This window comes from Sturnus vulgaris, chromosome 1 (genome assembly GCF_052056855.1).
Source record: "Sturnus vulgaris isolate bStuVul1 chromosome 1, bStuVul1.hap1, whole genome shotgun sequence".
Classification (NCBI taxonomy): domain Eukaryota; kingdom Metazoa; phylum Chordata; class Aves; order Passeriformes; family Sturnidae; genus Sturnus; species Sturnus vulgaris.
In genome coordinates, this window is record NC_142243.1 from 45,673,367 (window position 1) to 45,688,882 (window position 15,516).

Sequence of the window (15,516 nt, forward strand, 5' to 3'; positions counted from 1 at the left end):
TAGCAAGCAATCTAGGACCTAAAGACAAAGTCCCACTTCATTTATGCAGAAGACCAAAGGTTTGGGTGCTCCAAACCTTTAATGTTTCTGGGTTTAATGTTGCTAGAGAGACATGCTACAGCACAAAACTGCTTCACCTATGCTTCAGCATTTCCACACCAGTGTGAAATGAACTGATCACATCAGCACTTATGCAAAGCCTGGTGGTGAGAAGCAGCACACTTGTGCACATGCACATCCCCTTCCCATAAATATCTTCATCTGCTTCCATTCTCAGGATGAAACAGGAGTAGAAAGAATTTACATTGTAACAGTTGATCTGAGCACCATCACAGAAAGCTCTAAGCAGAACATATATCACATATTCCCACATCAAGCACAAATTAAGACAAGTGCTGAAAACATGCCAGAATTTTCTACCAGTGGCCAACGGGAGGACAGTAGTCACACAGATTGCACAGCAATTTAACTTTGTACTATATGTTAGGAAACCCCATCAACTTCAGGCATGAATAAGCAGATACACAACTCTGAACTACACGTCAAGTCTAAATACCTGTGTGGGCCCTACGCTACAGGAATTCAACTACTACATAACTAAATGCTACTGTACCTGTAGCTTCATCCTTGGCAGAGAAATGTTTTGAAAAAGGAGGTGCATTTTACGGAGAAAAACATTCAGTATTCAAGGTTTAACAGGAGACAGTCAGAAGCAGCAATGGATCAGAAAAAATTGATATATACACCAAGATGGGCTCAGTGAAATGAGGGAGGATTTATTTGATTCCTGAAGTAGTAATTAAACACTGCTTGCAAGGGCCTGCATTTTCCTGTGTGCCCACCATTACTGTGTTGAAAATTGTGACTAAAAATCACACATACCCTATGACACAAACAAATCATCTTTCTTTTCACCTCTGCCAGATCAAATCAGAGCAGTTTTTGCAGTCTTATTCCTGCTCCCTCTCTGCAAAGCAGAATACCCACTCATTCAACAAGCTGGCACACAAATGTCTCACCCATATGCAAAAACCAAGAATGTTCAATTCGTTGCATGGTGTATGTCAAAGCCTAAACATTTGTAATAGAGAGAAGAAGTGGCTCTCATAAACATTTTCAATCTGAGAAAAATCCTATGGAATGAGAAAAATTGTCAATTTACATATTGCACATGAGGAAGCTTACTGTAAACAGGAAGTGAACAGGGAAAAACTCTTTCTCTAGAATGACTGGGAACAATGGATGGCATTTTAATTAATCACTTTTAAAGATCTGTAATTTTTTAGCTCAGAATAAATGGATCTGCTAGGTTACTCTGGCTAATGACCCTATCTATTTTTTTTTGCTTTTATTTAAAGTAAGTCTAGAGGGATTAGAGAAAATTTGTACCCTCGAGGCTCAAGAAATAGAAACCATTACTACCCCAAAATGACACAAGAGACATCCTTTTAACTTGTATTTATTTCTGAATTGTCACAAAGACCAAGTTTTTTGCTTTTATATAGAAGAAATATCCCAGAATCTGAAAAAGTGACAGATGTTGTCAAGCTTTAACCTAGGAGCAAAGGTTTTCTGTCAGTCTACTCCAAGAACTAGAGAGCAAAGGAAATCAAAGTGTCTTTCTGCACTGCATGCAAGTACAAAAAGTTAATTAACTTCTACATGCTAGCTTCTGAAGATGTAATCTTTCTCATCTTAAAACACACCAAAACTTATACTTAAAATAAGCTTGGCAGAATACAAGCACTTAATTTTCAATATATATCTCATATTTTTCCATAGTAAATATATTTACCAATATATCTGCATTTTGAGCTTTAAGATTTCTATTAAAAACTACAGAAATGAAAACGGCCTAAGATCCATCACAAGCAGGAGTATATCTGAGCCTAATCTTGATTTCGTGTATGTAAGGGAGTTTAGATTCCTATACAGAGAACAAACACAAATGTACAAGGGAATATAACAATTGTAAATCCCAAATAAAAAGAAAAAAGAGAAAGCTGTGGAAGTCAAAAGAAGAGGGAAATACAACACTACTTTGGCTTACATTCAGTCCCAGGCCCCTAGCAGATGGTTTTGTAAATGATCAGAAATAGCTGGCACAAGGGAATTACTGTGTAATGGTGGGACATACCACTGAAGGAAGAAGGAATATAAGAACAAAATAAGTATATGGACGGAGTAAATTTTTTCCTGTATTCCTGACATCTCTGCATGATACACTTTGGGGATCAGCGAAAGCTTAGAAATTCACAGTGTGTTGCTCCCACAATTGCAGGGAAGCGGGTGAAGACATAATCAGCCCAAGTTTTTAGTTTTCCTACAGATAGTGCTATTTCATGCTTATGACACAACAAGTCACAACTGCATAGTTAAAAAAACCCAAAACAAAACAAAAATAATCCCACTGGATTATAACTAAAACAAGTGACATCAAGCAATCCTTCTGTTTGACTGAAGGAAAGCATGTGTTGTTTTTTTAAAGGTGCAAAAGACGATGAATTTCTTAATGCTTCTGTCACTTTTTTTCCTGGGGATTTAAAAGATTGTGTTAATGGAGCAGAAGTCATTAACCTATAATAAATTTATTATAAAACTAATTTTTATTTGTTCTGTTTAATGACATGAGCACCCAAAACAGTAATAAAACCAAAAACACAACTACTTATAGCAGTCTGCAGGTACAGCAGACAATTTTTCCTCAGTAGTCTGAAGGCATCCATGAAGTTGAAAAAAAAGTCTAAGGCTCAAGAAAAATATTCCGAAAAAAAACTAAGCTGAAATGAAAAACCAAACCATAAAGATATTTAGTTAATAAAAGTTAACAAACCCAAAACTTATGAAACAGGCAGACACAATCATGCTACAAGCAAGATCTAAAACCAAACATGGAAAGTACTTTAAAAGGTGCAATAATTTCAAGCGAGAAATGACCCAGTGAAAACACTGAACAAAATCGGGGGAAAAAAAAAAACCCAGACAGATAGAAAGATGATAAAGACTTTAAGAGTTTATTGGAAGACACAAGCAGATATAATGGGATGGTGACAGTGGTAGCAACCAGAAACTGAAACAAAGTGGGATCATCCTTTCCCTCATGTGGTACAAGTACTTCCATGACCATTTAAAAGAAGCCATGAAAACAAACTATTAAAATCTGCTTGACAGTATGGGTTTGTGAGCTATGGCTATAGTTTCATTTGAATAGGTAGATACAGTACATCACTTTCTTCAGGACATAAGAAGGCTTATTTTTGCTTCTGAGTACATGTCATGACATATGCTCCTTATAGATGAAAGATGAAAAAAAGGAACTTCTGCAATTAACACACACAATGCAATGTAATACAAGAATTCTGTTACAGGAAAAGAGAGAGAGAGAGAGAGAGAGAGAGAGAGAGAGAGAGAGAGAGAGAAGCCAAAGCTAAATTATGTTACCTAGTGTATCTGTGAAGTACTACAGGAAAACTTTATTTGGTTTAAAACCTGGAGGAATTGACTCAACTGATTTCCAACTACAACCTGAAAGAACTAAGAAAAGCCAGGCAGACTATACTACATGTGCTTTGACAGATTTTTTTAAACATTTCCATTGAAATAAACTTTGAAGTACAGCTCTGGCCCTGACTGCCATCTATCTCTATCTTGCCTTTTTCTGAGACAGTGTATGAAGAAAATTTGACTTTAAATAAGCACACCTATTACACACACGAAACACAAAGCCATAGTGACTCATGTGTGACCACTCAAACAACCCATTAAGTCCAGAGATAATTTTGAATCACCATAACAGTCTTATTAGAACAACTGGACTAACTGAAGTAGATAAAGCCCTTTCCAGATACTAATTTACAGGACTCTTGTTCAGATTTCACAGACTTATCTACTTTCCTTTTCCAATTATGAAATGGTAACATTTAGGTCGGATGTAAAGCTGCACTGCTGATGTGCATACATGGCCTGTAATATTTATTTTACTGCTTTGGCTGGGATTGTTTCCTAACACTTTTAAGGCTTGTGGAAAAATATAGTAGTTAGAAGATCTCAAACCAACAGCGTGGAGTACTGTCTCTAAAGTAAAAAGAGTATGTATTGCAAAGATTTCCTGCTTTCTGGTGATGGATTAGAGACCACAAAGAGTCACTAATAACAACAGATAAAGGCCGAGGCCCTTTGTTATCACCTTCTAGTGGTTTCACAATCTGAAGCTTTTCTGGCAGGTAGGAGCGACTGCTGATAGACATTCCTGAATATCCAGTGAATTCTGAAAATCTGGAGTGAGTTCCCAGTGACATAATGCTCTCTGTGGGGGTAATGGAACCACTGTGGAGTTCTCCCTTTTCTGCCAGTTCCCGCAACTTCCTTTCCTGCTCTTCCTCAAAGAACTTGCGCTCCGAGAGATAATTCTCCCGCCTGAGGGAGAGCCTACGAAGGGCAGTCTCTAGGTCACTGGAGCCTGGAGTCCCTGGAGTTCCAGGCTTCTTCATCCTGTCTTCATTTCTAAAACATAAAGGGGGACACAGAAAAATTAAAAATAAAAAGGGTGGGAGGGAAAAAAGCCATTCTCAGAAATGTTTAAGACTTCCACATGACAATTTTGAGGCATTCACCAATACCTTTACACTACTGTGCCTGGGAACAACTCACTACTCATCTCGAGAGCTCAAGGGCAAACATCAGTCTTTTGTTTATCTTTCATGGTAAAAGTTTTGAATCCTAGCTCCTGACTGGAAACCCCTGGTTGGAAACCTGCACTTTACTTAAGAGCTTGCTCCTTCAAAGAGTTGAGAGTTGTCTGCTTGTTGTGTCTCTCACAGTCATAAAAACTCAAGTAGGCAGGCCTCATGTCAAAGGGCCAATGCTGTAAGAAAACCACAGTGAGTCACAAGAGTATATTATACTTACAAACATACATTGTTTTGAGGTATTAAGCCATTTTTACTGAAAACTATATACAGCATAATGCAGAGCTGTACTGGGGAAGAGACAAGTAGCTAGAAAAGAAAAGTTCTGATTGGTTTCATTCAGAGGTTTTCATATTAGGTAATCTACAGAGGCACACTTTATGTATTTTAAGGATCAAAAAAGTTAACTGCAGCTGCATCTGAGATCAGAACTCCATGGCATTTATGTAAAATGGTGAAAATGTAATTATTTTTAAGTGTTGACCTACAAAAACAAAGGATGGTTTTACACTACCTGGTGATGTTACATCTCAGAACAGGTCTGAGTTGCAGACACTTACTGATACACAGTACTTTCTAAAAGCTTTCTTTTTTAAATAAACTTGAGTGCTCAAAAACTATATGCACAAAAGAGATTCTGAAGATGTGTTCCACTGTGGTACATAAGACAAAAGGAGGAAGACAGGAATACTTTGCCTTTATGTCACAAACAAAGCAAATGAAAATTCCAGTGTTATGGTACTGACCCATTGTCTGAAGACTCTGTCTCTAAGATGATGCTATTGGTCTTGTTGTCTACCATAATGTTAGAGATGTCTCCCCCATAGAAACTGGAACGTGGAGTGCTGACACAGCTAGAAATCACTGAGTTCATAGCAGAGGACTGGTTAGAGCCTGGGATATTCATTGGTGATGGAGTCATGGATCTCTGCTTGACAACTTGATTGACATTTCTCACTGTCTCAAAGACCCGCTTCTGATGGCTAAAACACAGTTAATAATCACTCAATAAATTATTACCATGAGAAGGAACAGGTAACAGCTTATTAACAGCCCTTCCTATTCACAGGTCTATCAAACACTTTGGTTTTATATGTAGTTCTGTACAGTAGTATGCACAGGGTCCCATACCAGCTACAGTCTGGCCATTACATTCAATCCATCAACATAATTCTTCCATCAACCTAGAATATTTTTGACAGAACATTTGACAATTAAGTGCATGGACCCTTTCAAATATTAACAAAAAATAAGTGAAAGAGCATTTTGGTACGTCAGCTAGAAGTGTCTTAAAAAGCCATTGTGTAAATATGAGTTTTTAAAAATCAGAATTGACCTCCATTCAACTCTCAACCATAAACTGGCAAATCCATTTCAGAAGAGAATTTGAATTACTCTCCAGCATATCTCAATTCAAGCAACTCTTGTATCTTTTCTCTTTGAAACCAGTTTCAATCCCCTTAAACAGTACTTTAAAAAAAAGGAAAAAAATTCCAGAAATATAATGGACCAAGACTTGAGAGAGAGGGTGTCAAGGCTGGAAACCTAATTTTTGACCTACTTCTACAGTTCATTCTTCATCACCATTGTGTTTACACCCTAACAAACACTGTTCACCTGCTTCAAGACTGACATCCAATGACACTTCAGCAGAAATTTCTTGACAAAATTACCCTACATCATGCTGCAAAACAGCCATTGCTGCTTTGTTTTACAGTTCAACAATGACTGAACACAAGAATAGCACATTGCTTCTGCCTGAAAGGTAACACTGCCAGATTGTAACAGTAATTGCACGCCTTAGGCTATTTAAGAAATTTAAATTTCTTTCCTTCTGGTGCTCAACAGTTGCACCCTTTGTGTGGAGGCTCCAGGTCTATAGCCATATATCTTTATGAGGTTGAATCAATAAATAGTCCCATGGAGCTTGCAGTTACTACCACTGCACAAATAAATGAAACCAAGACAAGTCACACAATCAAAAAAAAAGTATCCTCCTCTGGTACAGCCAAAGTAAATAAGACATTCTAAAGAAGTTAAACTAGCTTTAAGTTAGTTACTAGAAGGATGAAAGGATCCTATGGGGTTTGAGCATGCTCACAACTTTTTCATCTTACATTTTTCTAATCAACATTTCACTCTGTCCCATTTATAGTTCTAGGCTCAGGCTCAGAAAAGGTTAGTGTATGCATCAGGCATTTTGTAAATGCAATTAGAAGGTTTCTGGGAAGTGTCTACTGTACCTTCCCTGACTGTCCTGTTTTGTAAACTCTGTTTCTGTAACAGACCCTCTAAACTGGATTAACTTATTTCAAATTAAACAATCCACGCTTTGTACAAATCTGTGCGATAAACCTATTGGAGTACACGTGCAACTGGAATCAGTGAGGCCATTTCTGCCAAGCTGTGTCTATCTATAGCTTTGGGGCTGTCACAAGCACTTAACTTGTTTCAAACTACTCTCTCCTTTAATTCAACAGAACTTCAGCACAGATGTAATGGGCATCACACTAAGTATCCAGCCATTCCAAATCCCTTACTGCCCTGATGTTCTTCCTGTGAAAACTAGATTAGATCAATTGTTACCTGGTAACTTATGTTATAAAACTCACCAAGAAAAAACTCACTAACTTGAACTCCACTCCTCCCCTAACTGGTAACTGAAGAAATCTAGCATGGTAACACTCAAGAAAACAAACCTTTTCTCATTCTCAGCACTCACCAATGAGGAAAAAAGTTTACATGACAAGGCAAAGCAAATATATAGGTGTTTCCTTTTGGCAGCTTTAGGAGAAAACAGAGACACCCCAAAAACTAGGCAATTTGTTTTCCTTTCTCACTATCATTCATATTCAGCTGGAAATATTTCTTTCTAAATATCTAACTCAATTATTTCCTGTTTTTTCTTTTCTTGTCAAATAATTAACTTAAGATATAACTGATCAATTGGGAACCAATTCTTTTCAATCGTACGCCAAGTCAGGAGAGTCGGGTTCATCTAAATGCAGTTCTTTCCTCATTGACCCTTCTATTTCTGCTGCCAAAGAATCCTGTTAAAAAGAAGCACAAAAGAGAAACAAATATCATAGTATTAATGACAAAACCCAATAAATTACTTATACAAAATAATAAGTAATGAAGAGTATTTCTAGAAGAAAAAAATGGAAGGTTTAAATATGAAAAATGACTGGAAAACTAACGTAGATATTTAAAGCACTAACAAAATATGACTTAGCTTCATTTCCCTGCAGTATGTGCCACCTGATAATACATGATATCTGCCAAAGACCCTTAAGAAAAGCATTGTAGGCAACAAGATGATCCAGCTTCCCAGGCTGAATTCCATACTCAGTAACATTCAGCTTTTATGTAAAAAGTTTTGCTCTTTATGTTCTCATTTAAAATAAACATGAAACCCACAGCATTATCCACCCATCCACAAAAATGACGTGGTCCTTGGCATAAAGCACTATATACTTTCTCCATAAGGTTAGAGGTAACAGGCCACAACTTTTCTGTAGCTGGTGACTTAAGTTTTACTGCTGGCTGCAGGGTCTTAGTATCAAACATTAACAAACCTAAATGATCTTTTGTCCCATGATTCAATATTCGAAAATCATTTTCACACAAAACACATAAACCTATCTCTGCAGAAGCATACTCTTCACAGCTTTCAGCTGTATTTTTGCAAGCACAACTTGTATTATTAAATGTCTGCACTTTAATTTGGCCTGTGCTCAGTCTCAGAAGGGAGCACAAAAAGGCAAGCTAAGCCTTTGTCGGCAATTTACTTCTTGTGAGCACAAATAAAATGTGTTCTTCAGCAGTAAGACAAGACAAGGCAGGCCAGATTTTGCTGCTTGATTACATTAATGTATTTCAAAAGAAGCCACTGATACTATTGCCTTCGGAAGTAATCTAACTACTCTAGAGTTACACAGGCAAGCACAGCAAGTCACTGAACACATTCTTATCCACTCTTTTTTTCTCATTTCCTTGAGGGTACTGCATATTCCCTGAGCTTTAAATGTCAATCACATGAAATCAGGTCAAGAAAATTAATAACACCAGTGAAAGCACCATAATTTGTTGCCCTAAAACAGATAAGCAACTAATATTTTTTTAATGAACCACTGAATTTTCAGTCAGCATTAAACAAGAAGGTATGCTTTTAACCCTGTACAAAGGCTTAGACTGAAGAAGTAGAATGTATATAATAAATTACTAGAAAGATGCCATGTCTGGAAACCACTGTTACGTTACTAGGAAGCTATATCTCCAAGGATATTGAAAATAAACAGGTAGCTCCTAATGAATATCAGCCACCACAGTACAGGAGATGCTTAACAAAGATGTAGAGAATGTGTAAGAACCTGTTATTGTTACCCAGGTTTCACAACATAAGCACAGACAGCTTCAGGCTGTATATAACACTGCAGCAAAGCTGCACAGCACCGGTTTTTGCAGGTATGCAAAACTGATCACTCAGGTATCCTTTAACATTATACAAATACACATTTCACCTATGCTTATGTCAGACCTAGCATCCTACCCCCAAATCTGTAAGTCAGATGCAAACACATTTCCTTTGCTTGGTGTGTGCAGACTTTTTCCTTAAATCTTCTTACCATAGGGAAGAGACCAAGGGAGTGGTACCGACGTGATATCGCATTTGGCATTGTCTTGTTCCTAAGGTTTTTCAGCTCTTCTTGAGCCTCGTGAAGCATTTCCATGCACTCTGCATACTTGTCTTCCAGCTCTCGCAACTGTAACATAGAGAAAACAGTCCAAGACATTATGGGGTGCACTGTTACCATAAAAATACTGCAAATTCTTTTAATACTAGGAAGCAAAAATAGTGTAGGAAAGAATATCCCACTTTAAAGGAATCGACCTCCAACAACTGAGCAACACTGAAGGATCATTAATAACATGGATTAGTAATGGGAAGACAGGCAGGGAGGGTCACAATGCAGAAGGAACCGTTTGCTCCATTTCCTTCTCTACATATCTATGTGAAGCCATTGTCAAGGAGAAAATACAGAGCGAAAAAGTATCTTTAGTCTGATCAGGTTTAGTGCTTACTCACTGCCATGATGACCACAGTGGCAAACACCATGGTCTGAGAACAAGACATTCCACAATGGAATGGAGGAATTCCAAAGGACTTAGGAATTGTAAAGCCAGACTTTCATGCATACATACATATACACGTACAGCTTTCAACAGCCTAAGATCGTGCCTTATTTTTAACTTCCTCAGGAAACATATCCTATGTAATCTCTCTGTCTACAGATGTCTGTGTACCCTCACAGCTTTTGGGTTCATCGGCCACTTCAACCTAGTCTGGCAAAAGGGCAGAAATCTGAAACACCACATTCCAACAACTTTCAGAAAAATCAGCTATTTGATTTAGAAAAAGAGATCTGGTTCATTTTCTTTCCTAAGAAAGCAATGGTGAGGAGGCATGAGCCCAATCTTTGTTGAGCACCACAGATACAAAACGTCCACCCTCTGGAAAAGCTTCTCTGGCCATTCCCACCCTCATCAACAAGTAGTGCAAGTGCAAGACACATCCTAGAGGGATCAAGCTCTATTCATTCCATCTTGTCTGTCTTTTTTCATGTGAATGTAGCACCCATAAGACAACCAGAAACACTGGACTGCCTTATGTTTATACACTGAACAAATAGAGCACAAATGAGCTCTTCCATGTTATCTCACTAGTCGAAATAGACTAAAATTACCAGCTTAGAGAAGTCAACCTCTAAAGGTTTTCCTGCACAGCCCATAAATCTCTGTGTTTCAAAATGTGTGTCATTTGAAGGAGCAGAGACTAGGACAGAAAATGGTTTGAACTCTACTAGGAACATAAATGTTCCTTCACCCCATATACACAGACAAAATTATTTAATATTTCTGATCCAGCTCAGACTAAACCTCTCATGGCAAAGTGAACTGTCATTGCTTGGCTACTAAATTACTGTATTACTAAGTGATGTACTCACCTCTGCCGTGAGCTGTCTCTGGGCATCTTTAGCTGCTCCCAGATGCTGTACAAGTTCCTCATTTTCAACTGCACACTAAAATATGCCAAAAATGTTAGAAATACTTCAATGTTTTGTCCTGTGATATTTGTATCCTATACTACAGTTAAGTAGGAACATTCTAACTTTTCTCACCTCTCCTTTGCAGCAATATTAATCTACACATTAGTTTAAAAAACATTTAAAACGTTAACACAAGAACACACAGCATTAGAATGCATCTTGCTAAATGAACCTCCAAACAAATATGTGTCCACTGAAATACTTGCACTGACACTCTTGTCTCATCGACATCACTCAGAGCAGAATTTTGTATCTAATATTTAAAATAATTTTAACTACTGCATTTGATAAACCATATATGCATCTTTTAATAAATTGATGCTTTCTAGTCAAGTATGCCAGATATTAAACATCAAACTAGGCCATCCACATAAGGAAGGTGGAATATTTTCTTTAGGCTCTAGTACAGAGAGGATTTTAATCGGTTCTCCAGTTACATTAGTAACAAATAACAACAGTAGTCTCTCAACTGGATTGCTTACAGCTTTTGCCTTTTTCTGCAGGTCGACTATCTGAGAGAGAAGATGAGTGATTTCTTCTTGCTGCCGGGCAGCATCTTCAGTTTTCTTTGCTAACTCTTCGGAGATATTGGCAATCTGGACATTTGCATCCCCTTTAAGATAAGTAATTCCAATTAATATCAAACACCAAAAATCAGAAAAGTAAGCATAAAGACGTTCTTTTGGAACATCACTTGCTTCAGCAGAATCCTACTCCCAATTGGCAGTAAGGTATTTTTGAAAAACACAGTAGGACACAAAACCACAAAGGCATCAAGTGCACATGCTGCAAAGGAGATTGAACATCTTCAATGCAAAACTATTTTTAAATGAGAAAGATTTAGCTTTCAGCCAATATTTTCTGCTGTGAAATTTCAGCCAGAAATCTTCTCCTTATACGCATTTATAAAAGAAAGTAAGTACCACAGAAAAACACGACTGACTGATCTGTTCTGGTTTTTTCACTGAACTATCTCAAAAAAGTGTAAAGAAGTAGGGACATACTTAGCTCTTTTACACAGTCATTGACAAGTTGTTGTTCTTTCTCTTCATAAGTAATTGTTTCAGTCTTCAGTTGACAGGCCTGTTCAAGAAATCCACATCAAATATGCTACATTAGCACATTTGTTCTTTGCCAGTCTGTTGTTGCACTTCCATCTGCTTCAGAAAGACAAGCTATTCTAATCACTCCTTCAGGAAGACAGTGAGAAACTACAGTTTTTGCCTGCCCTCCCACATGTTCTGGAAAAAGAGATCAGGTGAACATTCAGCAGAGACATTACTGTATGGAGAAACTTGCATCATTATCACCATATCCCCACTAGATGTCACTTGTGTATTTTGCAGTAAAAGTATAAAGAAAAAGAAAGGCTTGAACAAGCCTTTCTAGCATGCAGAACTTGATCTGGTCACCTGAGCAAAGGTAGGTATCATCAAAAACTAAATAAATGCTTGGTTTAAATAACTGAATTAAACATTCAAGCATTTAAAAAGCATGCTATTTGATCCTATTTGAAAAGTTCTGGCACTGTAACCATATATCCCACAAAAAACTTTAGTGCTACCTCCTTCCCTGTTTTGTCTTTTCCACTCTGACTCTGGGAGTGCCAAGAGCAGAATGGCTGCAGCCAGCTGGTTCTGTCTGGCACCACCTCAGTGGGTCTGTAATCGATTCCCAAAGCTGGGGGCATGCACAGACACCCACAGACTGCATCTCTAGAGAACCACACAGCTCTCAGGTTTGAGATTTGGCTTCATCCTGTGCCTTGCTGGCACAGACTACATCTCCCTGGAAGGGAAGGCAGTGCTGCATGGGGTTTCCTACTAGCTCCTGATGCAGTGGCTCTCTCAGGTCTAACATTCATTGTTCTCAGACCATCTATTTCTCATCTTTTTTGTGCAACTTTTCAGTTAAAAGCAGAGTAGTCTCTATTACCTGATGTCTTGTGCAAAGGTGTGGCACTACCTATTTACAGTGGGCCTTGCATTTGCAGTGGAAACTGGTAAAAACATTCTGTTTCAATATATTCCATCTTAGACCAAAAGTATCTCTTCTGCTATACTCTGCTACATGTTTGCAAAGTGATTACACAGTTTTTAAAAGTTTAATATTGAATATGACATGAATAATTTTATATTTTCAATGCAACTTTTAAACTGTGGGAGCATGTTATCTGTGAAACAAACAGAATATTATAAGAAATAAAGACAAGAAAAGCACATTCAATTTAAAATATTAACTTCCTTACTTGAAACACAAAATTAAGAAATGTAATGCAACTTACATTTTGCTAGTAATTATTATTTTTGAGAAACACTGAATTGGTATCAGAGACCAAGCCAGTCTACAAACTTGAGATCTGCAGCTCAAGTCACACATATCTGCCAGGTCAGCCCTTTAAAACCTGTTTCAAAAGTGCAATCCTGGACTCCAAAATCTGCCCATGCTCCTGGCACATTCTTACTGCACAAACACTGCTTTGCATGTAGCTTCATTTGGGAAGAATTTCTTCACAGAAAGGGTGGTAAGACATTGGGCTGGAGTCACTGTTCCAGGAGGTTCCAGAAAGGACTTGACATGGCACTCAGGTCTCTGGTCTATTTGATAAGGTATTGATTGGTCAAAGGTTGGCCTCAATGACCTTAAAGGTATTTTCCAACCTAAACAATTCTGTGATTCTATGTAGCTTCCACATTTCAGTCTTTCATTCATTTAAAAAGATAAAGGATGGTGATTAAACAACTACAGAGACAATTGTTATATGTGGAATTATATTCTTAGTTAGACTCTCAGCTTTTAATACAAGCTTCTCAATACCTGCGTTCTGGCTTTTAGACGAACAACTATATTAAGCAAAACAAAGGGAGCAATTTCACCTCAGATCTAAGCACAACATTTTCCTCTTCAAGGTCCTTGAGTTTCTTTTGAAGAGAGTCCAAATGAAAGTAGTTCTGGACAGAGGAAGAAGACTCATTCCTCTTCAGCCTTTTAGGAAAAAGCAACAATTTAAAATAAATTTTTACATGTATTATGGCCAATCACACAGAAGCACAGACTGAACACAGGTCTCAAAAGCAAACAGAGCCACATGAAATACAGCTTATTCATAACAGTATTTTTGGGCAGCAAAAAATTTGCAGAATTTCAAAAGAGAATATTTAAAAATTTCATTTATTATTCTGCACATTTCCTATGAAAATGTGGAGTTATTCACTCAAGGCTATGAGAAAACAAAACCACATTACTACAGGGAGCAATCCAATAGCTCCTGATTAATGCAGCACATGCTTCATCAGAATGCAGCAATAACTCTGCAAGGGCAGACAGCCCCTCAGAGCCTGCAATGTTGTTCAGCCAGCTAACTGTCTGGAACCTACGCTGTAAGCCATGCTTTATTTCTTTCCCTTGGCTTGGAATTTTTCCATAGTGCCTTCAGAGGTCCTTCAAAGGTCACTCATGTAGCATGTCCTAGCACATGTAAATGTATGTGGTGTACTGGGCAGCTGTCAGGGTGACCCATGGCTGTCCCACCACAACCATGACCCAGTTCCTCTGAAAACTGCAGCATCGTGTCAGCAATCTCCCTATGTACTGTACCCTCCTAGCTCTTGTAACACACTTGGATAGGCAGCTGGCTCAGTGCAAATCCTTCCAGCTGGAGCCTCGCACCAAGTTCTCAGTCCCATTTATAGTTCCAGCCAATACAGAGGCAGTTTTACCACTTTTCACAGTTATTAAACCATCCAACAGGTGACGGTTGAGCATTGCAGATGAACTGACTTACGGGGTGGAACAGACAGACTCTGGTTCGCTTTCCTCAGCAGCACTGGTATAGAACTGGAGCAGCTCATCTTTCATGGACAGCTCATGGCGCAGCTGAGATACCTACACAACAAAAGGGCTCACAGATCAGTAAGCTGATTTTCCAGTCACATTTGTAAGCAAACCCACCACAAATAAGCTCGTTATTCACCCTCCAGGCATCATCTTGGACTAAATCAAGAGTCCAAGACTGAAACAGACCAGAACCATTTATTTTATTTCTTAGAAAGAAGGAAAAGTGTACCTTTTAAAGTAGCCACTAAATGGTTTTTCTACAAATCCAAATATGCAATTATTCACTGCTATTGGATGTATTTCTTTTTTACCTTAAGATGAGCAATCCTGACTCACTGTTGCATTAGTCTAGATTCACATGCACAGTAATGGACATATTGCAATGATACAGCAGGAAATTTATGTGGCACAATCAAGCCAAACATTGCTTTTATCCATTTTGTACGATGACTGTCACCTTCTGGCTTGGATGCTGACCTTGCAGGCCTCAGATGCAGACATTTCTTCCTCTCCAAGAGACTTGACATAAAATTACTGGAATGCTTGTGTAATAGGTTACAATTGTGAGTCAGGTCCCTGTTGAGCTGCAGAACACACCACCACAGAGTGGGAGGCTGCTGTTCTGAGGCTGTTCCAACAGTGGAGGCTGCAGTCAGCTTCCAGGTTTTATTGGTTCTAGTGAAGTAGCTTGTGGGATTCCCATACTCACTACACACATCCATCAAAAATCAACAAAATAGCAAAAGTGGGTGATTGAGATTCCCTGCAATTGTGAGGTCCACAAACATAACCTTTGTTACTTTATATTGCTATTCTCCAAAGTAAAAGCTTAAAAGCCTAATTAGACACTAGCATGTACACCACTTCACAGCTATGATTTA

At 38.2% G+C, this 15,516-nt stretch overlaps 1 protein-coding gene across 5 annotated transcripts in view; it reads right to left on the bottom strand.

Annotated features, from left to right (window-relative positions):
- TRAK1 (trafficking kinesin protein 1) overlaps nt 1-15,516 on the bottom strand; it is an 86,264-nt gene that overhangs the window by 15,931 nt on the left and 54,817 nt on the right. For all 5 annotated transcript variants that reach the window (XM_088165667.1, XM_088165677.1, XM_088165689.1 and 2 more), the window contains 9 exons: nt 14,583-14,683; nt 13,675-13,783; nt 11,803-11,881; nt 11,281-11,411; nt 10,697-10,771; nt 9,317-9,454; nt 7,662-7,738; nt 5,435-5,671; nt 4,187-4,503 (listed from right to left, as the gene is read on the bottom strand). In XM_088165667.1, coding sequence (XP_088021793.1) covers nt 4,187-4,503; nt 5,435-5,671; nt 7,662-7,738; nt 9,317-9,454; nt 10,697-10,771; nt 11,281-11,411; nt 11,803-11,881; nt 13,675-13,783; nt 14,583-14,683 — 1,264 coding nt within the window. The remainder of the gene's footprint in view (nt 1-4,186; nt 4,504-5,434; nt 5,672-7,661; nt 7,739-9,316; nt 9,455-10,696; nt 10,772-11,280; nt 11,412-11,802; nt 11,882-13,674; nt 13,784-14,582; nt 14,684-15,516) is intronic.